We start from the raw sequence: 27787 nt of genomic DNA on the forward strand, positions 1-27787 counted from the left end.
CGAAGCGATGGGATACCTGAGAAAGCCCGCTCTCCCAAAGTATCCTTTACCACGCCAACCAAGAGACGAAAAAGAAAAAAAGAAAAACTGTTTATTATGGTCAACAGCACAAATGGGAACCGGTACTAGTCCACTCCTGGACTGGGTCTACAACACCCAGGGTTGTGCAAATTTCCATCCTCCTTCCGACGGCGGCCTCTGCCTTGGGAGGGAGGATCCGCTGACCAATGACGTCTAGGAAGCAAATCTCCCTGGCTGGACTATGATGGGGATGATCTTTAGTCAGTAGGAAGACCTATGTGGTTCATGAAGCCTTGGCTTTTCGACGTTGAGTCCCCCAAAGGAGGGTGGAGATGGATAATGTGGTGGATCCCAGAATACCAAAGAACATGAGCAGTGAGAAGGAGCCCTGTGAATAACAGACCAAAAAAACTTCACACAGGGTTACACCAAGGGCTTACAACCTAACACCCAGTTCTTTCCTAGCATACCTGTCCCCTCACCCAGGGCAATTCTCTTATAGTTTCCTTCTCTAGGTGATTTGCATCAGCTCCTGGTCTTATAGCTCTTCTTTCAGAGAGGTACTTACTCTATGCATTTCTCTTATCCCTAATTAGAAGACCTAATTCCTCACCTGGCGCATACACTTGTAGCCATGGAAGCCTTCAGCACAAACACACTGCAAGCGACCTGGACCATCAGGTGCACAAGATCCATTCTCAGGACACATTTCTGGGAGCCAGAGAAAAACAGAGAACATCACTGGATTTCATTAGGTATGTTTCCCAAATATCTCCTTCAACTTAGATTCTCTCAACTGTTTCTAGGTCAAAGGTAGCGAGGAAAGATTACAGATAATCAGAACATTGTCATCATCATCATAAAATTATTTTAAAAATATTAACAAAAGGTTAAGACCTTTTCTCTCCGAGGGGTTAAAGCTTCAGAAACCCAAACAAAAGGCACTTAAGCAACTTTACTGTCTTTCTGATCTAAATCGGAGAATACAAGAGAGGAAGGGCAGTTTCTGGAGGGGTGGAGGTGAGACAACATACCTGGGTCCCCAGTGCTGTTGCAAAGGTTCCTTTGTTCTTGGCAGGTTTGGTTGTTTATATAAGAAGTGATAGTTTTCCAAGCATTAATACCTCCAGGACAGTTGACATCTTGTGGCAGTATCCTGAACACAACACAGGCAGTCATAATATGCAGCCTGAAGTTGCTGAGTTCACAGCACTGCCTCTCTTTGGTTCTCTCCCACACCCCACACCTCTTACTCACAGAGTCTGGAGCTGGGTAAAGCCACGGAAGGTGTTGGCCAAGTCACCCTGGAGGGAGTTTGCCTGCAGGTCTCTGCAAAGCACACACTGTTAGCACTGTGCTCTAGGAAAGCACCTTACTTCCATTCACACATGAATGTGTGTGACTGGTAATCCAGTGTGTTTCTGGACTGGTAATCCAGTTCTCATTCTGAGTTGTCCAAATGTAGACAATATTTAAACATCCTTTTAGGAGTCCATCCTCAAAGACTTTCCCATCAACCCTTTGCCATAATCACCTTTTGGGAAGGATAATTAACGACTTACATGATGATAGCAGTACGCGCCTGAGGAAAGTATGGACCGGGGTCCTTCAGAGAGCAGTTCTGGAGATCCAGCCTGAGGAAATAGGTAATCAGCAAAACTGTGTGTCTCTCCCCTTCATCCAAGGTAAGCTAATACAACCCCCTTATCAGCTAATATTAATTGAACACAGCTGTGTCGGGGCCACAACCTAGGTACTCTGGTAGATGTTTTAATCCTGCATTGTCCAATTAAGTCACCACTAGCAACATGCAGCTACTTAATTTAAATTTAAAAAATTCAGTCTTTCATTTGCACTAGCCACATTTCAAGTGTTCAGTAACCACTAAGGTGGTTAGTGGCTACTGTATTGGAAGGTACCGATACAGAACATTTTCATTGTGGCAGAAAGTTCCACCGGACAGTACCGTTCTTATCAGTATATCTATGCATCTGTGCATATATTGAAAGAAATTTGTTTCTTGTCAGGATTAGTGAAACTCACTCACATTGTAATATTATGATTCTCAGATCCACAAAAGGCCATCATATGGGAAAAAAATTCAAGTCACATAAATGAAAGTTTTTTCCAAGTGCATTTCCTACCACAGATTGGATGGATGTAAACTACTGGATATTAAGGTCCATGCCACACTATTTTTTATTCAGTATCTATTGCTGTCTGTTCCTTTATTCTACAAATATTTACTGAGTGCCTACTAACTGCAAAATTTCGGAGAATTAAAAATAACATTCAGTATCTTAGCTTGCAAGTGGCTTACAATGTAGTAGGGGAACAAGACCATCACCAAAAATAAAAACAACATTAAATTAAAATATGAACAGTATATAAAATTAATTTGAGTGGTACAGACACTAAGAATTAGAGGAAATAAAAAATAAAAAGAAATTACTCTGGTTTTTAGTAGTAGGGAACATTCACAAAAGATGTTGGAATTAAAGGACAGATATGTTTTAATTTGGTGGAGGAAGGCAATTTTAGGTAAAGAGAGAGGTTTGAACAAAGAAAGAAAGGCGGAATGCTTTTGGAGGTAGGAGAGTCTGGCTGCTGCCAGACCCTCATGAAGGGTTTGGGTGGACAAATAATTGAAAGTAATGCTGAAAAGGTGGGTTGGGCCAGTCTATGGTAGTTTCTGGTTTGAACTTTATCCTAGGACAACAGACAATTATAAGTCTAATTTTAAAGCCAGAGAGTAATAAGGGAAAAAAATTGGTTTTCATAAAGTTTAATATAAAGAAGTATTTAGGCAGATGAGGGAAAGAGAAGAATGGAAGCAAGACATGAGACATTTTGAGTCTGAAGTGAGGGTGCTCTGAAAGAGGAAATGTTTAACAGGAACCTAGAGGTACCCACATGTATCTGGAGCTTGGAGAGAGGTCAAAGGAAACTAAAAGAGATCTAGTTTTGGGAGACACCTGCATAATGGTTGAAGCCATAAGAGGTGGATTCTCAAGAGTGTAAGAGGAAAACAATGCAGAGACTAATCTGCATAAGGGGACAAGAAGAGAAATTTGCATCAAAGACAAACATGAATTAATGAGAAGGGGAAGAAAACCATATTCCATAGTGTCCTTCAGGCCAAAGGAGTCATTTCATGCAGACACACAGTAAATAAGCCAAAGAGTTGACAATAAACAAAAGAAACAAGCTTAAAAAAATGCTAAAAATTATGACTTTTATGCATTTCAACCAGGAAGAACCACAGGGTTGTTTACTTAGCCAAAAATGCTATAACAGATTAAAAAGTCTGAGACTCATGGTTTAGATGCCTCCAAAACAGGCACGAATATTTATCTCAAAAGCCAATCAGGCAAGCCTTGAAGAATTTGGTTTGGGAACTCTTTTCCAGTATCCAGGGATGTCTTCTCCTCCCTCACCCCAGGATGGTGCCCTTCCTATTCAGGCAGCAGCGGGCGTGCAGCATTAGGTCTGATGTCTGCTTACAATAAAGAGCCACTTCTGACAAATTTTGCACACTCCCTGGACACTGGATGCATATCTGCAGAAGAAAGAAAACTGTTAGGACTCCAGAAAGAAAAGCCAAGAAACAAACAAGGATCAAAAGTTAACTGCCAGTACACTCTCCAGAAATCCTCTAACACAGGGCATGGACGTGTCCTACCTTTATGTCAGGTTTACTAGAAGACGCATTTCTTCCCCTTGGAACCAGGCGCCAAAACAGCGCACCAGAGAATTTCTGTACCAGATCTTGTCCAGGGAAGGACCTCATCTTTGAGAATCACTATTCGGACATACATATTATGCCCTCTCCAATGACTTCTCAATCTGCCAGCCCCGATTTGGCGGGTGTAAAAGGACTGCAGGTACACAAAGAACTCATCAAGCATTACAGAAAGTACAGTCCTGCCAACGCACGATATACGGCATTCGTACGCTGTTAAGCTTGCAGAATGGCCAGAGGTCTCGTTTGTAGAAAGAACGACTTAAAGTTATTCAACGATTTTAAGGTGCAAGGAGGTCAAATTTAGAAGGTCTTTGGACGTCGGCAAGGAGAAGGCGCTGCGAGACAGCGGCCTGAGTACTCGGAGTGGGAGCTGTATGGGCTACGTCTAGGGAGGCCCCAGGGACGAAATCGGGGCTGCGCGGAAGCAGAGGAGTGGGGAGAGCCGAGGGCCGGCAAGCAACTCTGTTTCAACCCAACCTTTAATTTGCTTCAGTACCTCGGGTAGCGCCAAAGCCCTTTCCACGCTCAGAACGAGGAGTAGGGCTGCAGCCCAGGGCACCACGGTCAAAGGACTGTCGAGCCCGCGAAGGGCCATTTTCCGCTCCCTCTGTCCTTCTTGGCTGATCGCGAGACTTGCGCGTGTGGCCCCGCCTCCCACCGTGTCACGCCCTCGCCGGGGCGTGGCCTAGTCTGCCAGGCTAGTCCGTTGGGCCCGTCGGTCCGGGGAGGGCTAGGGGATGCTGCTAGTCGCGGAGGTCAGCGCTCTTCTCTATGTGCCCCAGTCCTCGTTCGCGGGGGACTGACCACCCCCTTCTCCTTTTCCCCCTTAAGCGAAGGCCTCCCCGTCACTGCTCCCTCAGCCCCGTGTTCCTTGCGCTTGGAGCCGGAGTCGCGTATCCGTAGCGGCTGGGAGTTAATCCATTTGCCCTCAGTAAACATGGCGGCGCGGCGACGTGGGCGGGCAGGGGGCGGGACCCCGCTGTCACCCGGTTTGGCGCTGCGGGGCCGGCTCTCAGGCGGCTGCCGGACCCACGTGTGGAGACCCGGCAGGTGGGCCGGACTGGGGCGGGCCGACAGGGGGTGGGCCGGAGCACAGAGGCTCGGGAGAGTGGCGTCAGGGTGGGAAGGGACGAGGAGGGGAGGGGAGGGGAGGAGCGGAGAGGTGAAGGGCGGAATGGGCCGGCCCCTAGAGTGGGGGCCCGGGAAGATCGGAGGTGCCGGCGACGAGGTGGTAGTAGTCCTGCCGCCTCGCGTGTGGAGGGAAGGAGAGAAGCCAGGAAATAAAGAGGGTAAGGGTGATGGAGGAGCGAAGGGCGAAGGGCAAACCCTGTCGGGAAGGGACGAGCCGGAGCACCCTGTCTCCTTCAGCTCAGTCCTGAAACCACGTGGCGTCCTGTGTTCTGGCGAGGAGGTAGGGGCGGGATAGATGCTTCCCTAACTCCTCATTTCTTTGCCTTCCCAGAAAAAGGGAGCGATGCAGATTTCGGGAAGAACCACGGGACCGTCTTAGCCTTGGCTGGGCCACGGAAGTAAGGGAAAGACGAGCGCTGTCCCGTGGTGGCCCGGCGCCCTGACCGAAGGGCGCCAAGCGAGCCCCGTGCCGGGAGGGACTGAGTGTTGGCTTTGGTTAGGGTTAGAGGAAGCTCATCAAAGCTAACCAAAGCTCGTCTTCAGTAGCCTGGCTTCCCTTCCACCTACCCCCAGGTGTCTGGAATCTCCTGAAAGGATTTACCTTCAGAGGGCTGGCACATTTTCTAAGGCTTTAGTAGTTACTAGCATTTTAATGAGAGCCCCTAAAGCCTTTCAGAGCTTGAGGAATTCCAGGCACAAAGACAGATTTTTTTTTTTTAGTAATTTCCTTGGTAGCTATGCAATTTTTTTAAATTAATTTATTTTATTTTATTTACTTTTGGCTGCATTGGGTCTTTGTTGCTGCGCGCAGGCTTTCTCTAGTTGCGGAGAGCAGGGGCCTCTCATTGCAGTGGCTTCTCTTATTGCGGAGCACGGGCTGTAGGCACACGGGCTTCAGTAGTTGTGGCGCGTGGGCTCGGTAGTTGTGGCTCGTGGGCTCTAGAGCACAGGCTCAGTAGTTGTGGTGCACGGGCTTCGTGGCTCCGTGGCACGTGGGATCTTATTGGCCTAGGGCTCGAACCCGCATCCCCTGCATTGGCAGGCGGATTCTTAACCACTGCGCCGCCAGGGAAGTCCACAAAGATGGATTTTGAAGGCATCTTTTTGGGAAGGTTTATCCTTCAGTGGCACCTTTGCCTTTTGCAGGAGTCAAAGCAATTCACTTTGTGACCAAAGTGAGAGTGGAGTTAGGGTGGTGAAGGATGATTCTTTTTCTTGTCTGTGTGTATCTTGGACTTTTTAAAAGAGTCCCACAGCCCGCTGTTTGTGCCCTGTGTGTTAGAGTTTTAGTGAAACAAGTTATCTCTTACTTTTGGCTCCCCTCTTATGCAAATCCATGGGGTTTAGATCAGTGTACGGTTGTTGCTGTGTTGCTGTTGTGGTTGTTTGGCCACGCCACATGGCATGTGGGATCTTAGTTCCCCGACCTGGGATCCAACCCATGCCCCCTGCAGTGGAAGCACAGAGTCTTACCACTGGACCACCAGGGAAGTCCCCACTGTAGCAGTTTTAGAAGGCCACTATCCTGTTCTTAGAATCATGTCTAATGAAGCCTTTGTTTCTGGGTCAGGTTTTTCCTGTCTTGCCTGGCTCTCTCTTCAGCCATCCAAGAGAGTTCTCTGTATCTCATGCAAATAGAATCCACAGGAACCCTGCCAGCTTACCCCAGCAGTAGAGGGTCTCCATTTCTGTACATCTGTTTTCCTGTCTATACTTGGACCTTTTTCCTTTCTCCAACCACCTGCCTAGCCGTATCATTAACGCTTTACCTCTACACAGTGTTATGTGCACACAGCAGGCATCTTTTCTCCCCTTAGTCTCTGGTAGTTCCCGTCACCACTTTCACAGTAATAAAAACTTGCCAAAGAGGAGTGAGAAAACTCAAGGTGTTGCAATGCACAAGGGCCCAGGGCCTCTTTAGGTTCAACCCGAGTGGCCTGTTGGGAACATTGTTCTGGGGACTAACATTTGTGACTCAGTAGAACATGTGATTCAAGAGTTGCCAACTCTGATTTCCTCTCCATTGGCTCCAGGAGGTTCAGAGTGCAGGACTGGTTTGCATGAGGTCATATCTCGCCAGCCAGGCAACATCTGTCCAAGAACGCAGTGTAGGAGAGCCGAAGACAGCTAGGCTGATCTTTCTCCTAGTGGACAAGGACAAAAGACATAGTTTATATTCATCTCTCTCTAGATTAGTTGAAATTTAATCTTTGCTTCAGGAGTGACTGACAGCAATTAACACTCTGCTCCAGCCCTTGTTCTGGGAGCAGTGAAGGAGGGGCTCCTGGTGAATTAGCTGTCATACCTACTGACAGCATTGTTTTTTCTCCCTTGTTTTATATCATGCTGTATAACCCTAGGGAACTAGAGAGTGTCATATAAAGTACAGAACCTGAGACATGGTGTTTTGAAAGTGGTAGGTATGGTTACTTATTTATTATTGTTAACGTTTATAAAGTACATAACACACTGCTGGATTATATGACAGGTGTTCAAAAAATGTTAACTAACATCGTGTTAGGTTATCTAAATTCATGGGCCTCTGTGTGTTTGTTGGTAAATGAGGGGGTTGCAATAGTGATCTCTTAAGATTCCTTTAAGTTTTGACATACTGTGATTTGGTCCTTGTTCTGAGGATAATGTAGGTATATTCTTTGAGGATTAGTATTTCTTGTGCAGGAGTTAGAAAAGCAACTTTCCCATCTCTCAGCAACTCTTTTCTAGTTCCCCCTTGCACACAGTGCCCAGTGTGACTTACAGTGAAAGCCTAATCCATCTAAGAATGCTATTGAATGTGAGCTCCCTGCTCCCCATTCTGGAGCCTCTAGGGCCGAGCTGGAGTTTGGGGGCTGTAGGGTGATAGGGCCATTTGGTCCACAGCGATTGGTTCCCTGAAGGGTCCAGAACAAATAGCTGCTGAGCTTCCCTCTACTCCCAGTTCCTCACCTCACCTCAGCCACTTACAGACCAGATCCTCAGCCTCTGCCCAGCTGCAGACACACAGCTTCTCCAGGCAGCTTTGATTCAGAGCAGGGATTGCTTCTTGAGGTGGGTGTCTGCGCCCGAGGGAAGGACCACGTTCCCTGACTTTCTCTTGCCCGCAGCTCCCTGGCTGCTTTGCTTGTTTCCAAAGTGCCCCTGTAATTGCAACTGTGAAACCCTGGCTCCAGCATGTTGCCGTCTCACTTTTTTTGTTGTTGTTGTTGTTGTTGTTTTGTTTTGCGGTATGTGGGCCTCTCACTGCCGCCGCCCCTCCCGCTGTGGAGCACAGGCTCCGGATGCGCAGGCCCAGCGGCCATGGCTCACGGGCCCAGCCGCTCCGCGGCACGTGGGATCCTCCCGGACCGGGGCACGAACCCGTGTCCCCTGCATCGGCAGGCGGACTCTCAACCACTGCGCCACCAGGGAGGCCCCTGTCTCACTTTTGAAAGGCACCACTCTTCCTGGATCTCCTACTGACTGTGGTGTCATAGGTGGAGGAGCTGAGAGGTGGGTGGCCGGCCTTATTAAGTAGTGTTGGGAGAACAGAGTGGTTGGCCTGGGGTTGCCTGAAATGGAATTTGGCGCTGCCGTGGAGGTGGCCTCCCCGGTGATCAGTGTTGAGAAGGGCTGCTGTTCGGACGGTGACACTGAGGGTCACGGGGGTGCAGGTACTGAGGCTGGGAGAGTGGAGGAGGCCATGCTGTCATTCGTCTCTGTTTCTTCCTCCCGGCTGGCTTGTGGCGCCAGGCTGGGCTCTGCTGGCTTAGTACATTGTAATGACTGGGTCTGTGCCTGCAGGTGGGGGCAGGGAATTCTGAGAAGAACCATGGGCTAGAGTTGATTTTTCTTTCACTGCTAGGGTGGAGACCTAAGAAGGTTCTTAAGTTTCACAGCTGTGCACACCCAAAAAGGACTTGGCCAAGTAGTTGTCTCCTGGCCATCTCAGTCTGCTGCTTCCTCCCTCCCCTCTCTGCCCTACCAAACCCATATCAGTATCTCCACACCTTCAAGGGCTGCCACGGAGCTGGCTGGCCCAAATCTGATGGGTGTGGGATGCACAGGCCCAAGGGTGGGTGGCCATGAAGGCAGGGTAGGCCTGACTAAGAGCCGCTTTCTTTGCAGCTCACCCGGACAATGTCACTTGGTGGTGGAGGAGGACGGTGAGACGGTGGCTGGGAGTCAGATTGTAGCCACTTGCCTGCCACTGCCCAGCCAAGGGGCAGCCCAGAGCCCAGGAGCAGCAAGTGGCTGCAGGTCACAGACACAGAGAGGGAATGAGTGTGGCGGTGAGCACCTCCGCTCCCCTCCCCCCAGCCTCAGACACCAACATGGTCACATCCACCTTCTCCCTGGTGGACTATGTGGTCTTTGTCCTGCTGCTGGTCCTCTCCCTTGCCATTGGGCTCTACCATGCCTATCGTGGCTGGGGGCGACATACCATCGGCCAGTTGCTGTTGGCGGACCGCAAAATGGGCTGCTTTCCTGTGGCGCTGTCCTTGCTGGCCACCTTCCAGTCAGCCGTGGCCATCCTGGGTGTGCCGTCCGAGATCTACCGATTTGGGACACAGTATTGGTTCCTGGGCTGCTCCTATTTCCTGGGGCTGCTGATCCCAGCACATGTCTTCATCCCAATCTTCTACCGCCTGCATCTCACCAGTGCCTACGAGGTAGGGAGGGAGGAGCACATAGGACCCCCAGAGTCAGGGGTGGAGAGGAGGAACAGGGCACCTAGGGATCTGGGCCCCTGGATCTCCTTTGCCTGATGAGAGTGACAGGGAATACATTGTGTGTTTATAAGTTCTCTCTGGTTGAAGTTGGGCGGGGTGGGAGTTGGGGGAGAAGAAGGGTGCTGTGCTGAGTGGGGCCCAGAGTGGATACGAGTTGGATATTTCCTCTGCTCCTAGGTTTCTTGAGGGAAGTTTTGTGTGAATTGTTGGGGGTGGAGTGGAGAGAAATACCTTTTTATAAAAAAAAAAATCTACTCCTACCTAGTACCTGGAGCTCCGGTTCAATAAAGCTGTGCGGGTTTGTGGGACCGTGACCTTCATCTTCCAGATGGTAAGTGGAATGAGGATAGAAATTGAGCCTGATGCATGGTAGGGGGAACTGGACTTAGGCTTGCTGAGGCAGCTGGAGCCTTCCTTGCTCTCAGACTAGCAAGATTGAAATTCCTGCTAGCCCCCAGAGGCATCCTGCTTCCCATTCCTTCCAGTTCCGGCGCAGATACTATGGTGGCAGCAAGCCAAACTTTGGAAGAAGGGAGAGGGGGGTGAGCCTAGGTGAAGGGAGGCCATTGGGATATTGGAGCTGAGGTCCATCTTTCCTCCTCTCTCTGCCCACCCTCATTTCCTCTTCCCCTCACATTCTCTTTTCCATACCCGACAGGTAATCTACATGGGGGTTGTCCTCTATGCACCATCACTGGCCCTCAATGCAGGTGAGGAGTCACAGCCCCTGACTCCCAGCCACAGCAGGCTGGGAAGAACCTTTGGGAGGGGCAGGTAGAGGAGAGTGTGCAGAAAAGAATCCAACCTTGACCAGGGTATTATTTCACTGCCTGGGCCCTTGGCTGGTCTCTACTAGAGGTGGAAAGCTAATCAAACATTACCAGGCCCCATCTGAATTGGTTAATCAACACCTTTTGGTGGAGCTTTGCAAACTTTTTTTTTCCGTTGTGGTAAATGATTTATAGCATCCTTAATGACTAAATGCTTCATATCTTACCAAGCCTTCTCTGGCTTCTCTGCTGGGAAACCCTCCTCGGGAGACAGGAATGTGACTTTTATCTGTTTACAGTGACTGGCTTTGATCTCTGGCTGTCAGTGCTGACCCTAGGCATTGTCTGTACCGTCTACACTGCTCTGGTAAGCGCAGTTAGTCTTAGGGGAGGGAGAAGAGGTGAAATTAGGAGGGAGATGGGAGGAAAGGGAAAAGATGGCATAAGATCAATAGGTGGGTGGTAGATGAGATAAGAATATAGGTGAGGAGAGGGCATGACCTTCTAGGGTGCTGTGAAATGGGATGTAGGAGATGGGATGGGCTTATGGTGGGGGGTGGGGGATGAAGGTGGGGGTGGGCTGGGAGTGACGTCGGCAGAATCTCAGCAGCTATACACCGCTGGCGGCTGTCTGGTGCCCTCGCTGGTGGTGTGGCTTCGTAGACAGCTGTGGCAGGTGTGCTGTCTTTTCCCTGCAGGGTGGACTGAAGGCAGTCATCTGGACAGATGTGTTCCAGACCCTGGTGATGTTCCTAGGGCAGCTGGTGGTTATCATTGTGGGGTCGGCCAAGGTGGGCGGTTTGGGGCACGTGTGGGATGTGGCTTCCCAGCATGGCCTTATCTCTGGAATCGAGTAAGTACACCCCTTCCCCGGCTGGGGTCTATAGTGCCTGACAGCTGAGCCCATCTAGAGCCTGCGCTTAGGGCTGTAGTAAGCAGAGGGCAAGCTGTGGAAGTTGAAGTGCAGCACTGAGGCCAGTGGGAGGCTGGCACTGTGGAGATGGGTGAGCACAGCGTTCTGGCCGGTGGTTGAGTGTCAGGATGTTTTTAGCACCTGGGATGAGGCTATGGTTGGAGGGATGGAGCCACCCCCTCCCCACCCAACCTGCTGCCCTGTCTTGAGTCCAGCTTCGCCCTGGCAGCCATCTCTCTGCCCTGCCCCCTGTTGTAGGAGGGCGGGGAAGGCTGAGTCTCTGGGGCAACAGTGACATGTTGGTGTCTCTGGCAGGCTGGATCCGGACCCTTTTGTGCGGCACACTTTCTGGACGCTGGCCTTCGGGGGTGTCTTCATGATGCTCTCCTTGTATGGAGTGAACCAGGCTCAGGTGCAGCGCTACCTCAGTTCCCGCACGGAGAAGGCTGCAGTGCTGTGAGTGCAGGGCCAGGAAGACCGGGGAGCACAGGCTGGGGGAAGTGTGGGCCCCGGCTCCACTGAGGCAGTTGGGATGGGACAGGATGTTGGAGCGCATGCGCACCCATTGGGCAGGACGTGGAGTTGCTTTCTGGGGCTTGGGGACGTGCCTGCTAGCACCGTCTCCCTGCTTGGCACTGGTCTCTTTTGCAGCTCCTGCTACGCCGTCTTCCCTTGCCAGCAGGTGGTCCTCTGCATGGGCTGCCTCATTGGCCTGGTCATGTTCGCCTACTACCAGGAGTATCCCATGAGCACCCAGCAGACTCAAGCAGCCCCTGACCAGGTGAGAAGGCCTCCCTGACGCCCCTCCTGGACCCCCCAAGGGGAGTGTCTGGGTGGCTGCAGGAGGGACTCCCACCCTGGGTGGGAAATGGATGGAAGGTCCTTCTTGTTCTGGAAATCTGCAATCCAGCATGTGAGGATCCCAGCCCCCAGCTAATCACAGTGCCCACCCTACTGAGGCGGGGACCTACCTTCACTGACTCACCGCTCTGCACCACCTGCTCTGTGGGGAGCCTCCCGACAGCCTCATTTTACAGAGGAGAGAAGGACGCACAGCGGGGCGGCCAGCATGCTCAAGCCACACCACTCGCTGGGGCAGAGCTGGGCTGTGGGCTGCGTCCTTCTCTCTCCAGAGCCTGCTTTCTCTCCACTTACTGTGGGCTTGCCCTCAGTGCCTGGCCCCCTTGCTAACGCGCAGTCTCCAGACGCTGCCTGACACAAGCAGGGGCGGGCGGCGTGCCCTGGGGCGGCTTCTCTGAGGGGAGCTGTGCGTTTCTGCTCCGCCTGCAGTTCGTCCTGTACTTCGTGATGGATCTCCTGAGAGGCCTGCCAGGCCTGCCTGGGCTCTTTGTTGCCTGCCTCTTCAGTGGCTCCCTAAGGTACACTCTGACCTTTTCCATCAGGCTTGACACAGCTGTTCCCTCCTTGGCACAAGGTGATGGGTGGAGCGGGGGTCCCTCTGAGTCTCTCATTGTGTTCGTTCATGTGTGAATGACAAGGGGCAGCTCATCTGTGTGGGACAGAGTGTATCCTCTCCTGGGAGAGTCCCCTTTTTGGTGAAGGATTCTTTTATGATACCAGGAATTGATCTACTTGAACCAAACTTGTACCCCACTCAGAGAAGGCCAGGTGTCCCTGCCTCCCAGGCCTCTTCCTCTTCTGCCAACTGTCAGGATGGTGTTTGGGCTGCACACGTCCTTGCCTGCCTTCAGGGTGCTAGTCCCTCAGTGGGGTCCCTTGTTTTGCGTTTCTCAGCTTCTGGACTTGTCTTTCTCTTTCTTCTTTCAGCACCATATCCTCTGCTTTCAATTCACTGGCAACTGTTACAATGGAAGACTTGATTCGACCCTGGTTCCCTCATTTCTCTGAAGTCCGGGCCACCATGCTTTCCAGAATCATCGGTGGGATTATGCTTCCTCATCTCTTCAGCCTTGTTCTTTCTAAGACACACCCTAAGAACTGTTGTCCATCTGCTTTGAAGCACCAGTTTTAGCCTGGGCTCAGCACTTGCCCAATGAAGCACCAACCTTGTTTACATGTCAGGGAATTTCCTGGGGAGGTCTCTGAGTCACATAAGAGTGAGGACGGGGTGGGAGAGACCTGGAGGTGGGGCCTGAGGTAATGTGCCCTGTTTCCAGGGACACAGAGGTAGTAGTTGGGCTGGGGAAGGAGCTTTGCTCTGCTTTTCCCTGTTTTATTGTGTTAACTCACATCTGCTTGTTTCCTCCTTTCTTTTTCCCCAGCCTTTGGCTATGGGCTGCTTTGTCTGGGAATGGCCTATATTTCCTCCCAGATGGGACCTGTGCTGCAGGTAATGACTATGGAGGGAAGAAAGCAATTTTTAAGGGAGAAAAGGAACTGATTGAAACCAGAAATTGAAGAAGACAGCTATTGTGAAAGGAATGACATAGGGGCAGGTGTCAGAGATTCCCCTTTGATGAGCTCCCTTTAGCTGTGAACAGAGTCTCAAGTAGCCAGAAGCCCCAGGGTCATTGTTGGCTGAGAGATATCTAAGGATCGGCCTCAGGAGAAGCCCGAGCACATTCCCTTAACCATTTCTGCCCTCTGGAATCCTGCGTTCTGATGATTCCAGGTAGAACAGATGGACAGATCTGACAGGTAGGGCTCTGAGGCAGTGGTGGTAGCGGTGCCACGCTGGTGAGACTGGGGATCTCTGAGCCTGAGTGTTCTTTGCTTTGTCTCAACCCTGTCCTCCGCAGGCAGCAATCAGCATCTTCGGTATGGTTGGGGGCCCGCTGCTCGGACTCTTCTGCCTTGGGATGTTCTTTCCTTGTGCCAATCCTCCTGTGAGTGACCCATCTGGCTCCACGGTCATGTGCGGGGGTGGACCTGGGGAACGACTTGGCAGGGCTCTCGCCGTGACTGCTGGGAACTTACGCGAAGGTTTGGTGGGGCTGGCATTGAGACAAGAGAGTGTGCCGTTTCTCTGGGCAGGGTGCCATCGTGGGCCTGTTGGCTGGACTGATCATGGCCTTCTGGATCGGCATTGGGAGCACAGTGAGCAGCCTGGGCTCTGGCAGAGCGCCCACTCCCTCTAATGGGTCCAGCTTTTCCCTGCCCAGCAATCTGACTGCTGTCACCATGGCCACACTGATGCCCTCGACTACTATCTCCAAGTGAGTCAGAGCTCACTCTCTTTCTCCTTGCGGAGAACAGCTCATTTCTGAGGGGTTTTCCAGGGACCTTGCTAAGGGATGGCCACCAGAGGACTTGGGCCAGCTGTCGGGTGTTGGGTCCCAGGATTCTAGGACCGTGTAGGAGGGTGGAGCCAGGTGCCTGTGGAATGCCTGTCACTGAATTGCTAATTGTCCTCACCCTCTGCTCTCCCCAGACCCACAGGGCTACAGCGGCTCTATTCCCTGTCGTATTTATGGTACAGCGCTCACAACTCCACCACGGTCATTGTGGTGGGCCTGGCTGTCAGTCTGCTCAGTGGTGAGGGGCTGTGGCATGGGGGCACAGGGAAACAAGGACCAGCTGAGGGAGGGCACTCAGGGGTCTGGAGTCTGGAGCTCAGGGAATCCTGGGCTCCTGGGTACCTGGAACAGTCACGCTTCTTGGTGGAGCTCAAGAAGGTGGGCGGGGACTGGGGGTTTAGAGTCCTGAGAGAAGGGGGTGAGCAGGGGGCTGCGGGAGTGACCTGGTTACACAGTAGGAGCCTCAGGAGCGCTTTGTCTTCAGGCGGAATGCGGGGCCGGACCCTGAACCCTCGGACCATTTACCCAGTGTTGCCGAAACTCGTTGCCCTCCTGCCCATGTCCTGTCAGAAGCGACTTCACTGCAGAACGCACAGCCAGGTAGCACGTCTGTTGTCAGATCGCCCCTCCCTTCCCTCTCAGGCTACTGCCGCGCCTCCTGGGTTCCTGTGCCTCCCTTTTCTTTCTCCTCCCAGCCCCCCTTTCTCTGCTGATCGGCCTGAGCTGGACTGTCCCGCAGCAGCTGCCTGGCTCCTTCCCACAGGGGAGCGGGGGCTTGGTGGGCAGAAGGGTCTCGGCCCGAGAGGCCGCAGCTGCTGGCCTTTCGTCTCCGTCCTCCCAGCCCCGTGCTCATCCCCGGGCCTGCTCCTCGTTGGCCTCCTTTCTAGCCAGGATCAAAGCAGGGTCACCTTTGCTGCAAGAGAAAGGGGAGGTTCCTTCACCTCCCTTTGCCTCACGTTCACCCCACCCACTCCCTTTGCTCTGTGTTCCCCAGGATCTCTCTGTGGACACGGCTGTGTTTCCGGAGAAGGTGAGCAACGGGATGCTGAGGGGCAGCAGAGACAAGGAGGCCGTGGATGTGCCTGAGGAAGGCCCAGCCCACCAGGGGATCAGCCCCACCTTCACCGTTCAGGAGACCTCACTGTGATCTGGACTCGGGACCCAGCCCCAGAGACCACCCTGTGACACAGGAATGAGTTCCTTGGTGATCCTCAGGGGTGGTCAAGGACTGGATGACCTCGCCCGCACCACAGGGCCTTGTTCTTGGGAGTTTGTGCTGCAGTAGAAGCTGTCATGTCACGGGAGGTGTGAGAGTAGGACAGGGTTTTTCCTTGTTCCTTGCCAGTCTGTTCTCTAGAGAACCAGGCTTGCAGAGGGTAGGATTTTGCCAGAGAAAGGGATAGAGGTGAATCCTCTGACAAAAGGATAATGGCTTCTAATTCCGCATCATCAGGCTCCTTTGAAGTGAATAGAAATAGCAGTGCTGGACCCACTTTGTCAAGATTGACCATCTCCCCGTAAAACTCAGCTGCGTCGGCCAGCTGTTGCTTCCCTCGCAGTCCCCTTGGAGCACACGTTCTGTCAGCCACAGAGGGCCCCTGTGGCACTACTTTCAGGTTGTCTGTGATACCCAGGCCCCTCTCATTATCTGTCTACCTCCATTCTTGAGAGGGAGGTTTTGGTGTCCCTGAGAGGTGTCTCGGAGCATACAGGTATATTCATCTCCCTTGTGTAGAGTAGGGAAGCGTTCCCTTTTCCTCGCTGCCCCACCCCCCACCTCTGTAATGGGTACTTGGAGACGGGGAAAGTGTTAATTTAAGAAACTAGGGCATGACCAGGTCCACTGTAGAGCGTGCCATCCGCCTGACTCCTGAGCCACGCCACCCTAGTGGCATTTGGTCATTCATGCTGTTTCCTTTTGGAGTTTCTTCCCCACATTTCTTTGTTCCTAGGGAGTAAAAACTGCTATTGGGCTAGAATTTGGGCTTCTGTACTGTCTGCACCTGCTCTTGTCCACCTTAGTGCTATCCCTGGCAAAGATAAAGAGCCCCTCTTCCCATGCACAGGTCTTCCTCTGCTGAGGAGAGAGGCACAGGGGACCAGTGATGGCTTGGTGAGGTTTCTGGTCTCTGTGGCTGATGTGTCTACAGGGGGTAGCATTGTGCTTATGGGGTGGAAGATGCACACTTTCCCTCTGCTGCTTCTCTTCCCCTGTGGCTCAGTCTGTTCCCTGTCCCACCCACCATGTCCTCGACCAGTACAGTCACTGCTGCTCTGGGAATGTTCCCTTTGGGGCAGGAGGAAGAATGCTGCTGTTTGGCTTTTAAAAATAGAACATTCGAGGTGGATTTTAATGGTCTTGTGAAGAACACTTTGCTCCTGTCCACCCACACCTGGTCTCTAGCTCTGCTTGGCCCCATCCAACTGCCCAGAAGCAGCTCTGGGAAAGCTCTCCAGGCCCCTCAGCAGAGACTTAGTCCCACACACAGCCATGGCCAGTCCCAGAAAATGCCAGGTTGACTCTGCCCTGAGGTCTGCCCTCCTCTTGACAGCCCCCCACCTTGGGGCTGAGGGCCACTGCTCAGCCCACATCCCCACCCCAGCCAGCTGCTAGAGTTGTAGACCTAGCCGGGCTCTCATTTATTCATTCTTCAACATATTTATCCATCACCCACTTCATTCAAGGGCCTTACCTTGGCTGCCATCTTAGAGCTAAGGAAATGACTGTGCCACCGTTGGCCTTTGAGTTGCCCCTTTTTGTCTCAAATTCTTGCATTTTGGCTATATTTACATAGAAAAAGGGGAGACCCTACAGGACTCAGAACTTACAAGAATTATATTTAAGGGGAATGGTAAAAAACATTCATTCTCCATATAATTCAAACTCTGTAACAGAACATAGATGTTCCTTTGTCTCTAACGCAGTAACTTTTATCTTCATGCAGAGTTTTAAAAGTACCATTTAATGATTGAGGGTGGAGTCCAATGGACAGACCTGGGTTCAAATACTGACTTCAGTTACTTCATCTATTAGGTGTGAATGTCACAGTTAAAGATTCAAAATTATATTGTGTGTAAAGGACTGATGCATTCCTTAAATGCCAGTTATTGTGATAATTATTGTAGTTTTCAAAGCACTTTTCATGTGCTACCTAATTTTATACTTCGGGAGAGAAGTACGTTCCATATCATCTGCATATTTAATGTATAAGGTAACTGGATTGCTTGCCTAGTGAAGGGTTGAAACAGAGCTAGAACCCGGGTCTGTGACTCCCATTAGCCCACCAAAGTCACATCTCTTGCCTGGAAGCAGTGTCCTTTTTGATAGGGTGCTCACACAGGTGACAGGGTCTCTCCTGAGATAGCAGTCCAGAGAACAACGATGTACTAAATGGGGTGCTACTGTACCATCGTTCTAGAATCTTTCTAAGTCAGTGGCCTTCAAACCTTTCTTGAGACCCACAGTAAGAATGTATTTCACAGCATGACCCAGTATACTGATATATTGCGTTGTGTTACTAAAACATTTCATGAAAAAGTGTCTGTGGGTATAACTAATATTTCTGGAGCTCTCCTTTTTCCTTCCCTCCTTGAATAATTCAGTCCTTAAGCCATTATGTGGAGCAGAGCAAGGTAGGCACTCATGCTGGGGGCTAGGTGTCAGAGCACAAGTGAAAGGAGGGAGGCCATGCACAGGAGTGGCCCAGCTTGAATGCCAGAGCCCAAGCTGGATGAGGAGAGTGTCCATGGGGGTCGGGAGCCTGGTGTGGGGTTGGAGAAAGAGAAAGGAGCCCTCACAGGAGAAAAGACGTGCGGGTTGTCAGCTGGAGTGAGTGAGGTGGGAGCCTAAGAGGGGGGGCAGCTTGACGTGGGGTGTCAGCATGAGGAGTGCATCCACAAGGTAGGTGGCTCAGCATGGCTTGTCCGAGCCAGTGTGTGTGTGTGTGAAGGCGGCGGGACTTCCCTGGCAGTCCAGAGGTTTAGATTCCGTGCTTCCAAGGCAGGGGATGCGGGTTCGATCCCTAGTCGGGGAACTAAGATCCTACATGCTGTGCGGCCAAAAAAAAAAGAATGAAGAAGGCATCCACAGGTGCGAGCAACACATGCAAGCAGCTCACCCTGGGCTGTTAGAGTGCGAGTGCAGTGAGGAGGGCATCTATACAGGAGGAAGATCTGTCATCAGGTGGCAGTCCAAGTAGGGTGAGGGGGTCACTTGCCATAGAGGCAGCCAGTGGTGGGGAGATGAAGACGTCCACACAGGGGCCAGCCCATTACAGTCTCAGAGCCAGAGTAGGATGAGGAGGGCATATATGTGAGAGTGTTGGGGCTTTGACTGCATGCTGAGAGATTAATCAAATAAGTATATTAGGAATAACCTGAGCCACGTTTCTCACTAGTGGAGAAGGGTGTTACATGCATGGAAAGGGAGAAAGCAAGAATGAACTCTGTGGTGGTGGATCGGAGAAAGGGATATTCGCACGTGTTCATGGTTTTCAACAGATCTACGTAAATATAGAAATAAACAGGGAGGGAAGTAGCTCTGTCCACTGAGGGTTTGGGAGCAGAAGTGTGATAGCAATAAGTGTTTTGTGCCTAGATCTTGGATTCTAAATACCACTTTCCACTAAAACAACAACAAAAACCCAAGGCTTCTTGGAGAAATAGTTGATTCTAGGGCTGGGACCAAAGTACAAGATAGGCCTGGAACATCTTGTACCAGAAAGCAAAGAACTTATCAAGGAAAGATAAGATCATATCAAAGGACACAGAAGTTAGCTTGAAGGGACTCTCACTAGCCAAATCTGGAACATTCTGAGCATTAAAATAATAGTAATGGATTATAAGCTATTGAATGAAAAAAGGAAATCATGAATTCATCCTGATAAAAGTAGTAAGTTGGAAATTAGATAAGGTATGGTATATTTATATAGTTTCAAATACTTCTCTCTGCACAAAATACTTAATTACAAGGGAAAAACAACTGTAGTGGAGAAGCCTGGCAGACACCATCTTAAGTGATCAAAATAAACATCATCTGTAATGGGATAAATCAGTCATGCATCACCTGATAAGATGCAAAGGGAAGAACATGTAATTACTTCTGTGATTCTCTTGTCAGAAATGTATAACCTGAATCTAATCATAAGAAAACATCAGACAAAATAAAATTGAGAGACATTCTATAAAATAACTGGCTTGTAATTATTGGGACCATAGCTGAAAATTAAATAGGATCTGAGTATTAGATGGAAGTAACATTAACTTCCTGACTTTGATGCTTCTGTTGTGGTTATGTAGGATAATGTTCTTGTTAGTAGGAAATACACAACTTCATGTATGATCTACTGATGTGTTGCAATCCGCTAAAAACACTGTAGTGCTAGGCTTCCTTCCCAGCTTTCAGACAGGGAATGGGTTTCTTTCCCACTTCCCACCACCAATGGTCCCAGAATTCCAAGGCCTCCATGCATTTTCTATTTTCCTAAAGCGGTCATGTCCTCTGAGAAGCCATTTCTGGCTGTTCCCCTTCCTGTGAGAAGCAAAAGGGCTATCACCCTCCAGTCCCAACAGCCAGCCTTGGCTCCCCGTCATCTGACAAAGCAGAAAACAGATGACTTCATGGCAGGGCTGGTGGTGGTGGGTGGGTGGGGTCTTTGGTCCATTTAACTATTTTTGCCAGTTAGAGAATAATCCTTCCAACCATTCCTGTGTGTTCACTAAGCCATTGGCAGAGGTTCTAGCTCCCGAGCAATAAACTCTTTGGATTTATTGTCCGAGAAACATGTTTACCAACCCAGAATTTTACACTTAATCAAAACATAATACAAATGGAGCATGAAATAAAGACATTTTCAGATATACAAGGGAACATAAAGTCAACAGACGTCAACTGTTAGAGAGAATGATGACCAAATTAACCAATAATATTTATTGTTACATCTAAATAAGCAGGGATTATTTTTCAAACAATTAATATAATCTGGAACTAAAATCCAAGAGCTAAGATTCTCTAAGCTAATTGAACTAAGATTCTCTTTTCTGTTTTTTAGAGAACAAGATGTAGACCAACACTGGATAATAGAAAAATTAAGGTATGAGTTATACATTTAAAGATAACTAATAGAATAAAAGAAATATGATATATCACTCCCATACCGTTAAAGCAAAAAATCAAATGGAACAAAAAACCCCTGATTATTCCAAGCATAGGTGGAGGGGGGGAGGGGATTTTTCTAAATAAAAATGCTGAATAACGTGGTAAAAATAAGTCCAAGAGTATCACTCATCTCAATATTTATGAATATATGGAAGGAAAACAAAGTCATAGATTTATACATTTGGCAATAAGGAAAGAAATCCAGCTTTCGCTATTATAAAAGATATACTTAAAAGGGAACAGCATGGGGCTTCCCCGGTGGCACAGTGGTTGAGAGTCCGCCTGCTGATGCAGAGGACACGGGTTCGTGCCCCGGCCCGTGAGCCATGGCCGCTGAGCCTGCGCGTCCGGAGCCTGTGCTCTGCAACAGGAGAGGCCACAACAGTGAGAGGCCCGTGTACCGCAAACAACAACAACAACAACAACAAAAAAGGCCTCTCAAGGCTAGGAAAGCCACATCAAGGGCTTGCCATCAGATTCTGCCAGAGATATCTATAGATGTGGGTGGATTCCTCTCTTCTCAAGGTCCCGAAATATCTTGAAATTCCTGCAACCAGCAGGAGGTGGTCTTCATATTCACCTGATAAGGCTTTTGGGAACCTAAGAATTTCTAGTTTCTGGAAGGAGCAGGTAGAGGAAAGATAAATGTTTCAATTCTACTTACAAAGTTATAATTCATTAAATTTCTGTAAGTCATACTTAGCTTGAGGGGAAGGGTTTCTTTATATCTGGAAAACACAGATTAAAAACCAGAGATATTTCAGGCACCCCTCCCCTTGCCAAATTACAACCATATCCATCAGTTCACTCAGTCCTATGTGACTAATTCTTGATCTTAATCTTCTGTTGACAGTTTTATGAAGCCATCAGGTTTTCCATTAAAACTCTCTAATTTCTTACCCAGTTCAGTGGAAACTATTTTTGAGTAGAAATACAATAAAACATAATTATTCCTAAAGAGTTCACCTAAAAACCTCTTATCTCACTTACATTTAACTTAAAAATTTCATCATATCAAGTTATTTTTCTTGCAGACAAATTTTGTAACAGGAATAATAAGATCTTATTTGACTTCTAGTAAACTTAGGTACAATAAAAGTATTATACTTAATGTTGGTGACTCTAAAGACATGTCTGTATTAATTAAACCAACAAACTTAAACTTGTTTTCATTCATTAAAAATTAATCCTAAATCATGTGATCCTGAAATTCATTTGGGTTAGTTTCATTTATGTTTCAGAGTATTTATATAAGCACCTAATTTCCTTTAGGTCGATTATATACAGATCTTTTACAAACTAATTTTGACAATACTGATGCCAAAATATTGGCTCCCTGTACACTGATGCTGAAATGAGGTACGGAGACATGGTTTTGGAAGAGAAAGAAAGGGTGGCTTAACATAGCAGGCTAGCGCCTCAAGAACTGTGCACTCCTCCTTGGGGAATAGGGAGAGGTCTTATAGTCAGGGCTGTCAGCTGACTGAGGAATTAAAACAGCTGGTTTTAATTCCTCAAAGAATTGGGTGGTCACCTCAAGGATATCAAAGGACTGATGTACCAGTATTTACTTAACGGTTGTAGTGGGGCTCCTCTGAAGGGCCACCGCAGTCACGAGGATTGATCCTCAGATACTTCTGCTGGGTTCTCAGTCACCTGAGGACCCCTTGTGGCCAGAGAAGCAAATGTCCCTTGTTCTTAGGACATGAATAATTGTCTCTCATTTCGCTAGCAAATGGTTTGTTCAGATCATACACTGACCTTTTTTTTCAACATAAGCCAAATTTAACAAAAACCCAGCCACCTGTATTTTTCCTAAGCCTACGGCCCAGATTCCCCTAGGTCCCTACTTAGGACATGTACTGGTACCCCTTAAGACTCCAAGTCTTAAGTAAAAACAGCTTGAATAACATTTTTAGGATGATCACTTAAAAACAATGAGATCCAGATATGAGGAGAATTCACCAGAACACCTGAGGAGTACTGAGAGGCTGGTGGGGCTCAATGGGCCTGTGCTGGTACTGAGTGCCAGTTCGGTGTAGATTCTAGGTGTCCTCTGGTGGGTATCACTGATATCCTGCCCACTATGCCATGCTAATGTCAACCAAAAAAATTAATCAATAGTTGATCTAAGAAAGAAATGGAAGAATTTTATTCAAACCAGTGTGAGGATTATAACCTGGGAGATGGTCTTTCAGAAAGCTCTAAGGGCTGCTCCACCCGTTAGAGGTCTAAGCACAATTATATAAGTTTTTTTTTTTTTTTTTTTGCAGTATGCGGGCCTTTCACTGTTGTGGCCTCTCCCGTTGCGGAGCACAGGTCCGGACGCGCAGGCTCAGCGGCCATGGCTCACGGGCCCAGCCGCTCCGCGGCATGTGGGATCCTCCTGGACCCGGGCACTAACCCGTGTCCCCTGAATTGGCAGGCGGACTCTCAACCACTGCGCCACCAGGGAAGCCCCTATATAAGTTTTTGAAACAGTTTACACAATCCAGATCTGCACACACAAAGGGAGTATTGGGTCATTGTGACCCATTGGTTGTGCTGAAGACCAGGTTTTCTCCTGGATTTTAACAGTTACACCCACTTTTTTTTTCTTTTTTTCTTTTTTGGCCACGCCCTGTGGTTTGTGGGGTCTTAGTTCCCCAATCAGGGATTGAACCTGGGCCCCCTGTAGTGGAAGCGAGGAGTCCTAACCACTAGACCACCAGGGAATTCCCAACAGCCACTTTCAATGCTGGGGCTGGCATTGCCCTCAATGACTGCTTTGTCAAGTTCATTTCCTGGTTATGACAGTGAATTTGCCTATAGCAACAGGGTGGTCGACCTTATGGTCCACATGGCATCCAAGGAGTGAAAGTCCCCTGGACCACCAGTGGAGAGAGAACAAGAGGGAGAGAGAGGGTCTCAGCTGCTGGGGAGTCCTTGCCCCAGTCCTATCCCCCAACACAATGTGAATCTCCTGTTCATGCCACAGTTTCCATCCCAGACTCCCTGAAGGAGGGGAGGGGCTCAGGGAGCTCTACCTTGTCATGTACCATCAATAAAAAGAAAGTCCTGGTTTATGCAGCCCAGGGTTTTCGTGTGTGTGCGTGTGCGTGTGCGTGTGTGTGTGTGTGTTGGAGGGTTGGGGGAGTGGGTTGGGCAGGGGGAGATCCAAGATCATAGTTTTATAATATTACAGAACAAAATCCAAAATTTCAGGGTCAGCTGGCATGGTCAGATGAAGAGTGACAGATTTGTTAAAAATAATATGCGTGTAGGGCATGTTATCACATGTAATTTACATTTGTGTGAGCCTAAGTTTGAAAAGCCACCACCAGCTTTGCTGTGCATCTAAAGAAAAGGAAACACCAGCCCAGATGCTTCCTGAGACCCTGGAGTTTTCTGTGTGGAAGACTTGAGTATCACTGCTTTTTCAAAGACCACTTGGGATTGAAGATCAAGGTGCCATAGAAATGATGAGAGTGAACAGGAATGTTTCCCATGGGAGTCAGTGCCCATTCAACACTATCTTTATGCTTTTATGTAAGGGGATGATTATGATGTCAGTAATGAAAAGGCATTTCTGGGTCCTGATTATAGTGACTACTGGGAGGCTGCTCAAAGACAAACATGGGCCCCCAACCCCTCTGCAAGTCACCAGCTTAACACTGTTAGCAGCTGCCCGGCTCCCCCAGCCCTGTGTAAAACTATTGGTTTGTCAGACCCCTGTGAACTCTGGCCTACAGCCCAGGCAGCTCAGAAATTCCGGCTGTCAGACTGGAAACAGTGTGACAACCTTTTTAAAGTGTCCCTTCTGGGAGACAAAAATCCAATGGCTTGCCTGAAGATACTTACTGGGATCATGTCTGATAAACACCTAAGTTTTCTGAGGTTGGCCAGAAATAAACTTCATATGTATATATATTTTTTGGTGAAAAAATAATATCATTTTCCTAGACTATATGTTGCCGACTTGATTAAAGGAGAGCTTGGGTAAACATGAAAGATTGAATATGTTTTATCCTTTCCTTCCTAAATCCCCACTATAATAACAGTAAAGAAGTAAAAAGACCATAAACCCATAGGGTTAAAGAGAAAGGAGAAATGATGACAGGAGTTAAGAGACGTCAACACGATATTGGAAAATGAAAGCAGATGGAAGATTGATAACTGATTTAGAAGAATGGAGAGACTTAAACAGATGGGAGCTGGTGAAAGGGGTGCAGCAGATAGAGGGGGCCAGTGGAGGGCACCAATAAAGAGAAAGCCAGTTGGCTCAGCAGAACACAGGAAAGTGTAAGGAATCAAAGGCGCAACCACTGGTCTGTTCCTCATCTCTCTATTTTTGCCTTTTCCAGGGTTTTCTTAAATGGAATTATGTAGTCTTTGGAACCTCGCTTCTTTCATTTAACGTAATATATTTAAAAGTCATCTGTGTTGTACTATCAATACTTTTTTCCTTTTAATTGCTAACTAGCAATCCATTTTATAAACGTGCCACAATGTGTTGGATTGGTTCCAGGTTCTGCTATAAACATTTGTGTAGTGGTTTCTCAGTTTTTCTGTCAACATAGGTTTTCATTTCACTTGGGTAAATACCTAGAAGTGACGTTCTGGGTCCTGGGAAATCCTCTGAATAACGCTGATTACTTTGTTGTCGTTTTAACAAGCAACCAATCCAGCAAGTTTCAGACTGCAAGTTCTGGTTCACCTTCTTTGGGAGGTAGTTCCCGCATCAGTTCAGTTTTCAAAGACTTCGCTGTACTGTTTGGATCTGCCCTTTCATGTCTCACTCTGGAGTTGGTCTGGGACTTGGGTGTTGATTTATCGATATATTTATGTTGTAGTTTCATACCTAAAGCTTTGTGTGCTTCTTTGGGTGTGTCTTGCACATGAACAGCCTGGGGTGAGCCTCAGACTTGTGTCAGTTTATAGACAAAATCAGAGATACCCTTCTCCAGCTCTCTCTTATGAGGGATTTCCGTATCACAAATCAATTGATCGTGTGGCTTCTCTTGCCCTGTCATAGTTTATTGTGAAGGATGACAAATTCTGCTGCTATAAATGTTTAGTGACAGCATTTCACTTTAATCTTCACCCCGTGCTCTGCCTCTCAGGTCATCCATAACCACTGTGTTCACACATTTCGCACGAAATAAACTCACTGTCATTCTGTGTTGTCAGGAGGACTCCCATCAACAGAATGTTTGGGAAACGTGTTGTAACCTCCTATACAAGGGCTGCCGAACAACCATTGCACCATATGATTTTTTCTGGCACTTTAGAGACTCTTCAATGACCCTTTTGATGTAAAAAAAAATTATCTGCCAATAAGTTTTTCTCTAAAATAGGAAGTCATGACAGGATACAGACACAGAAAATATTTTTGCAGTTGGACCTATAGGACTCAGTAGCCATAAGGGTGCATTTCAAAACTTTTGGATACTTTTTAAAAAAAAGTTTCTCTCTTTATCATAAATAATAATTTGCCTTTTGTCGTATCTAATGCTGCTCCGTTTCATGACTATCTTTGCTTGGTTCAGCTTCCCAAACTGAGCAGTGGTTAAAAGCACAGGGTCTTTTAAGGTGTCAAAACTGACCTTTGGTGCCGTATCCAACGTTCAAATAAGAATCCTTGATCACATTCTTACCACCTTTAATTTCATACTTCTGCGACTTGGGGCAACAGAAATAAATATGAAAGTGTTTCCCTGTCTAGAGTTTGTTTGTGAGTGTCCTTCAAACAAATACATCACAAGAAAATAAAACTACAGACCAGAACTTCCCTGGGGGTCCAGTGGTTAAGACTCCATGCTTCCACTGCAGCGGGTGCGGGTTCGATCCCTGGTCAGGGAACTAAAATCCCACAGCCTGTGTGGTGTGGCCAAAAAGATAAAACAAAAAACAAACCAACCAAAATACAGACCAGCCATAAGGACAGTCATTTTTCTCACAAAGCAAGATGTCTGGGGGCTAGGTGGTCCATAGCAAGGTGTCTGGGGGCTTGATAAGGTCATTGCAGATCCCAATAGACCAACAAGTCCATCTTTCTGCCTTGCCATCCTCAGCATGTTGGAGATGCTTCCACTTGGGGTTTCAAGATGGCTGCAGCAACTGCAGACAATGCAGGAAGACAGGATTTCATCCAGCAAAAAGGAAAATGCAGTGCTTCTTCCCATGCATCTCTTTGTACTAGAATAGACAAAAAACTTCTTAACACACCATTCTACGACAACAAATATGCTATATTAGTGATTATATCAATAATTCTTTGGCAAAAGGAAGAAGAAGCCAGCAAAATAAAACTAAAAAACTTTCTGGCAAACAGCAAAATCCAGAAACTTAAGTAGCTGAGGTACAGATCCAACACTGACTGGTATTTTACAAGATAACTCATTAGCAAGTCTAGGAGATTGATAGTTGCACTCTACAAGGGATAATATGAAATTTTTGGATGCCTAATGTCTACAAGAAAGTTCTTATCAGTAACAGTGAAAGACATTTTTATGATTACACAAAAAGAACAAGAAGAAAGAAGATATTGAACAGGTAAACAGGTAAAAATTTCACAACAGAATCTCTTTCCTGAATGTAGGTCTGCACAGTTCACCCTGGCTAGATATATAGTCAACATAACTTCTGGGGTGATGAAGTGGTCTGTACTTTCTGTAGGACTGCACAGTGATTAATGCTGGGAGCATATAAATGGTATCATACAATATGTGACCTCTGTGTCTGCCTTCTTTCACTTTGTATCATGTTTTCAAGGCTCGTTTGTGTTGTAGCATGTACCAATACTTCATTCTTTTTTATTGACAAATAACATTCTATTGTGTAGATATACCACATTGTGTTTATCCATTCATCATTTGATGGACATATGGGTCGTGTCCACTTTGGGGCTATTTTGAATAGGGCTGCTATGGATGTTCATTCATAAGTTTTTTATTTTTTGCGGTACGCGGGCCTCTCACTATTGTGGCCTCTCCCGTTGCGGAGCACAGGCTCCGGACGCGCAGGCTCAGCGGCCATGGCTCACGGGCCCAGCCGCTCCGCGGCATGTGGGATCTTCCCGGATCGGGGCACGAACCCACGTCCCCTGCATCGGCAGGCAGACTCTCAACCACTGCGCCACCAG

At 48.3% G+C, this 27787-nt stretch overlaps 2 protein-coding genes across 7 annotated transcripts; one reads left to right on the forward strand and one right to left on the reverse strand.

Annotated features, from left to right (window-relative positions):
- Positions 1 to 71: 71 nt before the first annotated feature.
- ATRAID (all-trans retinoic acid induced differentiation factor) lies at positions 72 to 4692 on the reverse strand. 2 transcript variants are annotated; one of them, XM_030858152.3, is made up of 7 exons: positions 4263 to 4692; positions 3459 to 3580; positions 1584 to 1655; positions 1279 to 1350; positions 1056 to 1177; positions 635 to 732; positions 72 to 409 (listed from the first exon to the last, which is right to left on the reverse strand). In XM_030858152.3, the coding sequence occupies exons 1-7, from the start codon at positions 4359 to 4361 to the stop codon at positions 305 to 307; spliced, it is 690 nt and encodes a 229-aa protein (XP_030714012.2). In that variant the 5' UTR covers positions 4362 to 4692; the 3' UTR covers positions 72 to 304. The 2 variants fall into 2 exon arrangements, with proteins under 2 accessions (XP_030714012.2, XP_030714010.2); XM_030858150.3 differs by lacking the exon at positions 4263 to 4692 and adding an exon at positions 3704 to 4250.
- SLC5A6 (solute carrier family 5 member 6) lies at positions 4488 to 19683 on the forward strand. 5 transcript variants are annotated; one of them, XM_060309802.1, is made up of 17 exons: positions 4488 to 4521; positions 5229 to 5295; positions 9002 to 9546; positions 9872 to 9937; positions 10265 to 10316; positions 10676 to 10743; positions 11075 to 11229; positions 11605 to 11745; positions 11941 to 12070; positions 12580 to 12668; positions 13078 to 13190; positions 13533 to 13600; positions 14010 to 14096; positions 14245 to 14426; positions 14642 to 14745; positions 14992 to 15107; positions 15502 to 19683. In XM_060309802.1, exons 3-17 carry the CDS (start codon positions 9154 to 9156, stop codon positions 15652 to 15654), a joined length of 1917 nt encoding a protein of 638 aa, XP_060165785.1. In that variant the 5' UTR covers positions 4488 to 4521; positions 5229 to 5295; positions 9002 to 9153; the 3' UTR covers positions 15655 to 19683. The 5 variants fall into 5 exon arrangements, with proteins under 5 accessions (XP_060165785.1, XP_060165783.1, XP_030714007.2 ...); XM_060309800.2 differs by having other exon boundaries at positions 4508 to 4816; XM_030858147.2 differs by lacking the exon at positions 4488 to 4521 and adding an exon at positions 4917 to 5055.
- The last annotated feature ends 8104 nt before the right edge of the window (positions 19684 to 27787 follow it).

Source organism: Globicephala melas, chromosome 12 (genome assembly GCF_963455315.2).
Source record: "Globicephala melas chromosome 12, mGloMel1.2, whole genome shotgun sequence".
NCBI classification, from domain to species: domain Eukaryota; kingdom Metazoa; phylum Chordata; class Mammalia; order Artiodactyla; family Delphinidae; genus Globicephala; species Globicephala melas.

Coding starts and splice junctions, on each gene's coding strand:
- ATRAID (XM_030858150.3), bottom strand. CDS start 3,811: ATGAGGTCCTTCCCTGGACAAGATCTGGTACAGAAATTCTCTGGTGCG. Junction 1,178..1,278: donor TTTACCCAGCTCCAGACTCT/GTGAGTAAGAGG, acceptor TGTTGTGTTCAG/GATACTGCCACAAGATGTCA. Junction 410..634: donor GCTACAAGTGTATGCGCCAG/GTGAGGAATTAG, acceptor TGTTATTCACAG/GGCTCCTTCTCACTGCTCAT.
- SLC5A6 (XM_060309802.1), top strand. CDS start 9,154: ATGAGTGTGGCGGTGAGCACCTCCGCTCCCCTCCCCCCAGCCTCAGAC. Junction 10,317..10,675: donor ATCACTGGCCCTCAATGCAG/GTGAGGAGTCAC, acceptor ATCTGTTTACAG/TGACTGGCTTTGATCTCTGG. Junction 11,746..11,940: donor ACGGAGAAGGCTGCAGTGCT/GTGAGTGCAGGG, acceptor TCTCTTTTGCAG/CTCCTGCTACGCCGTCTTCC.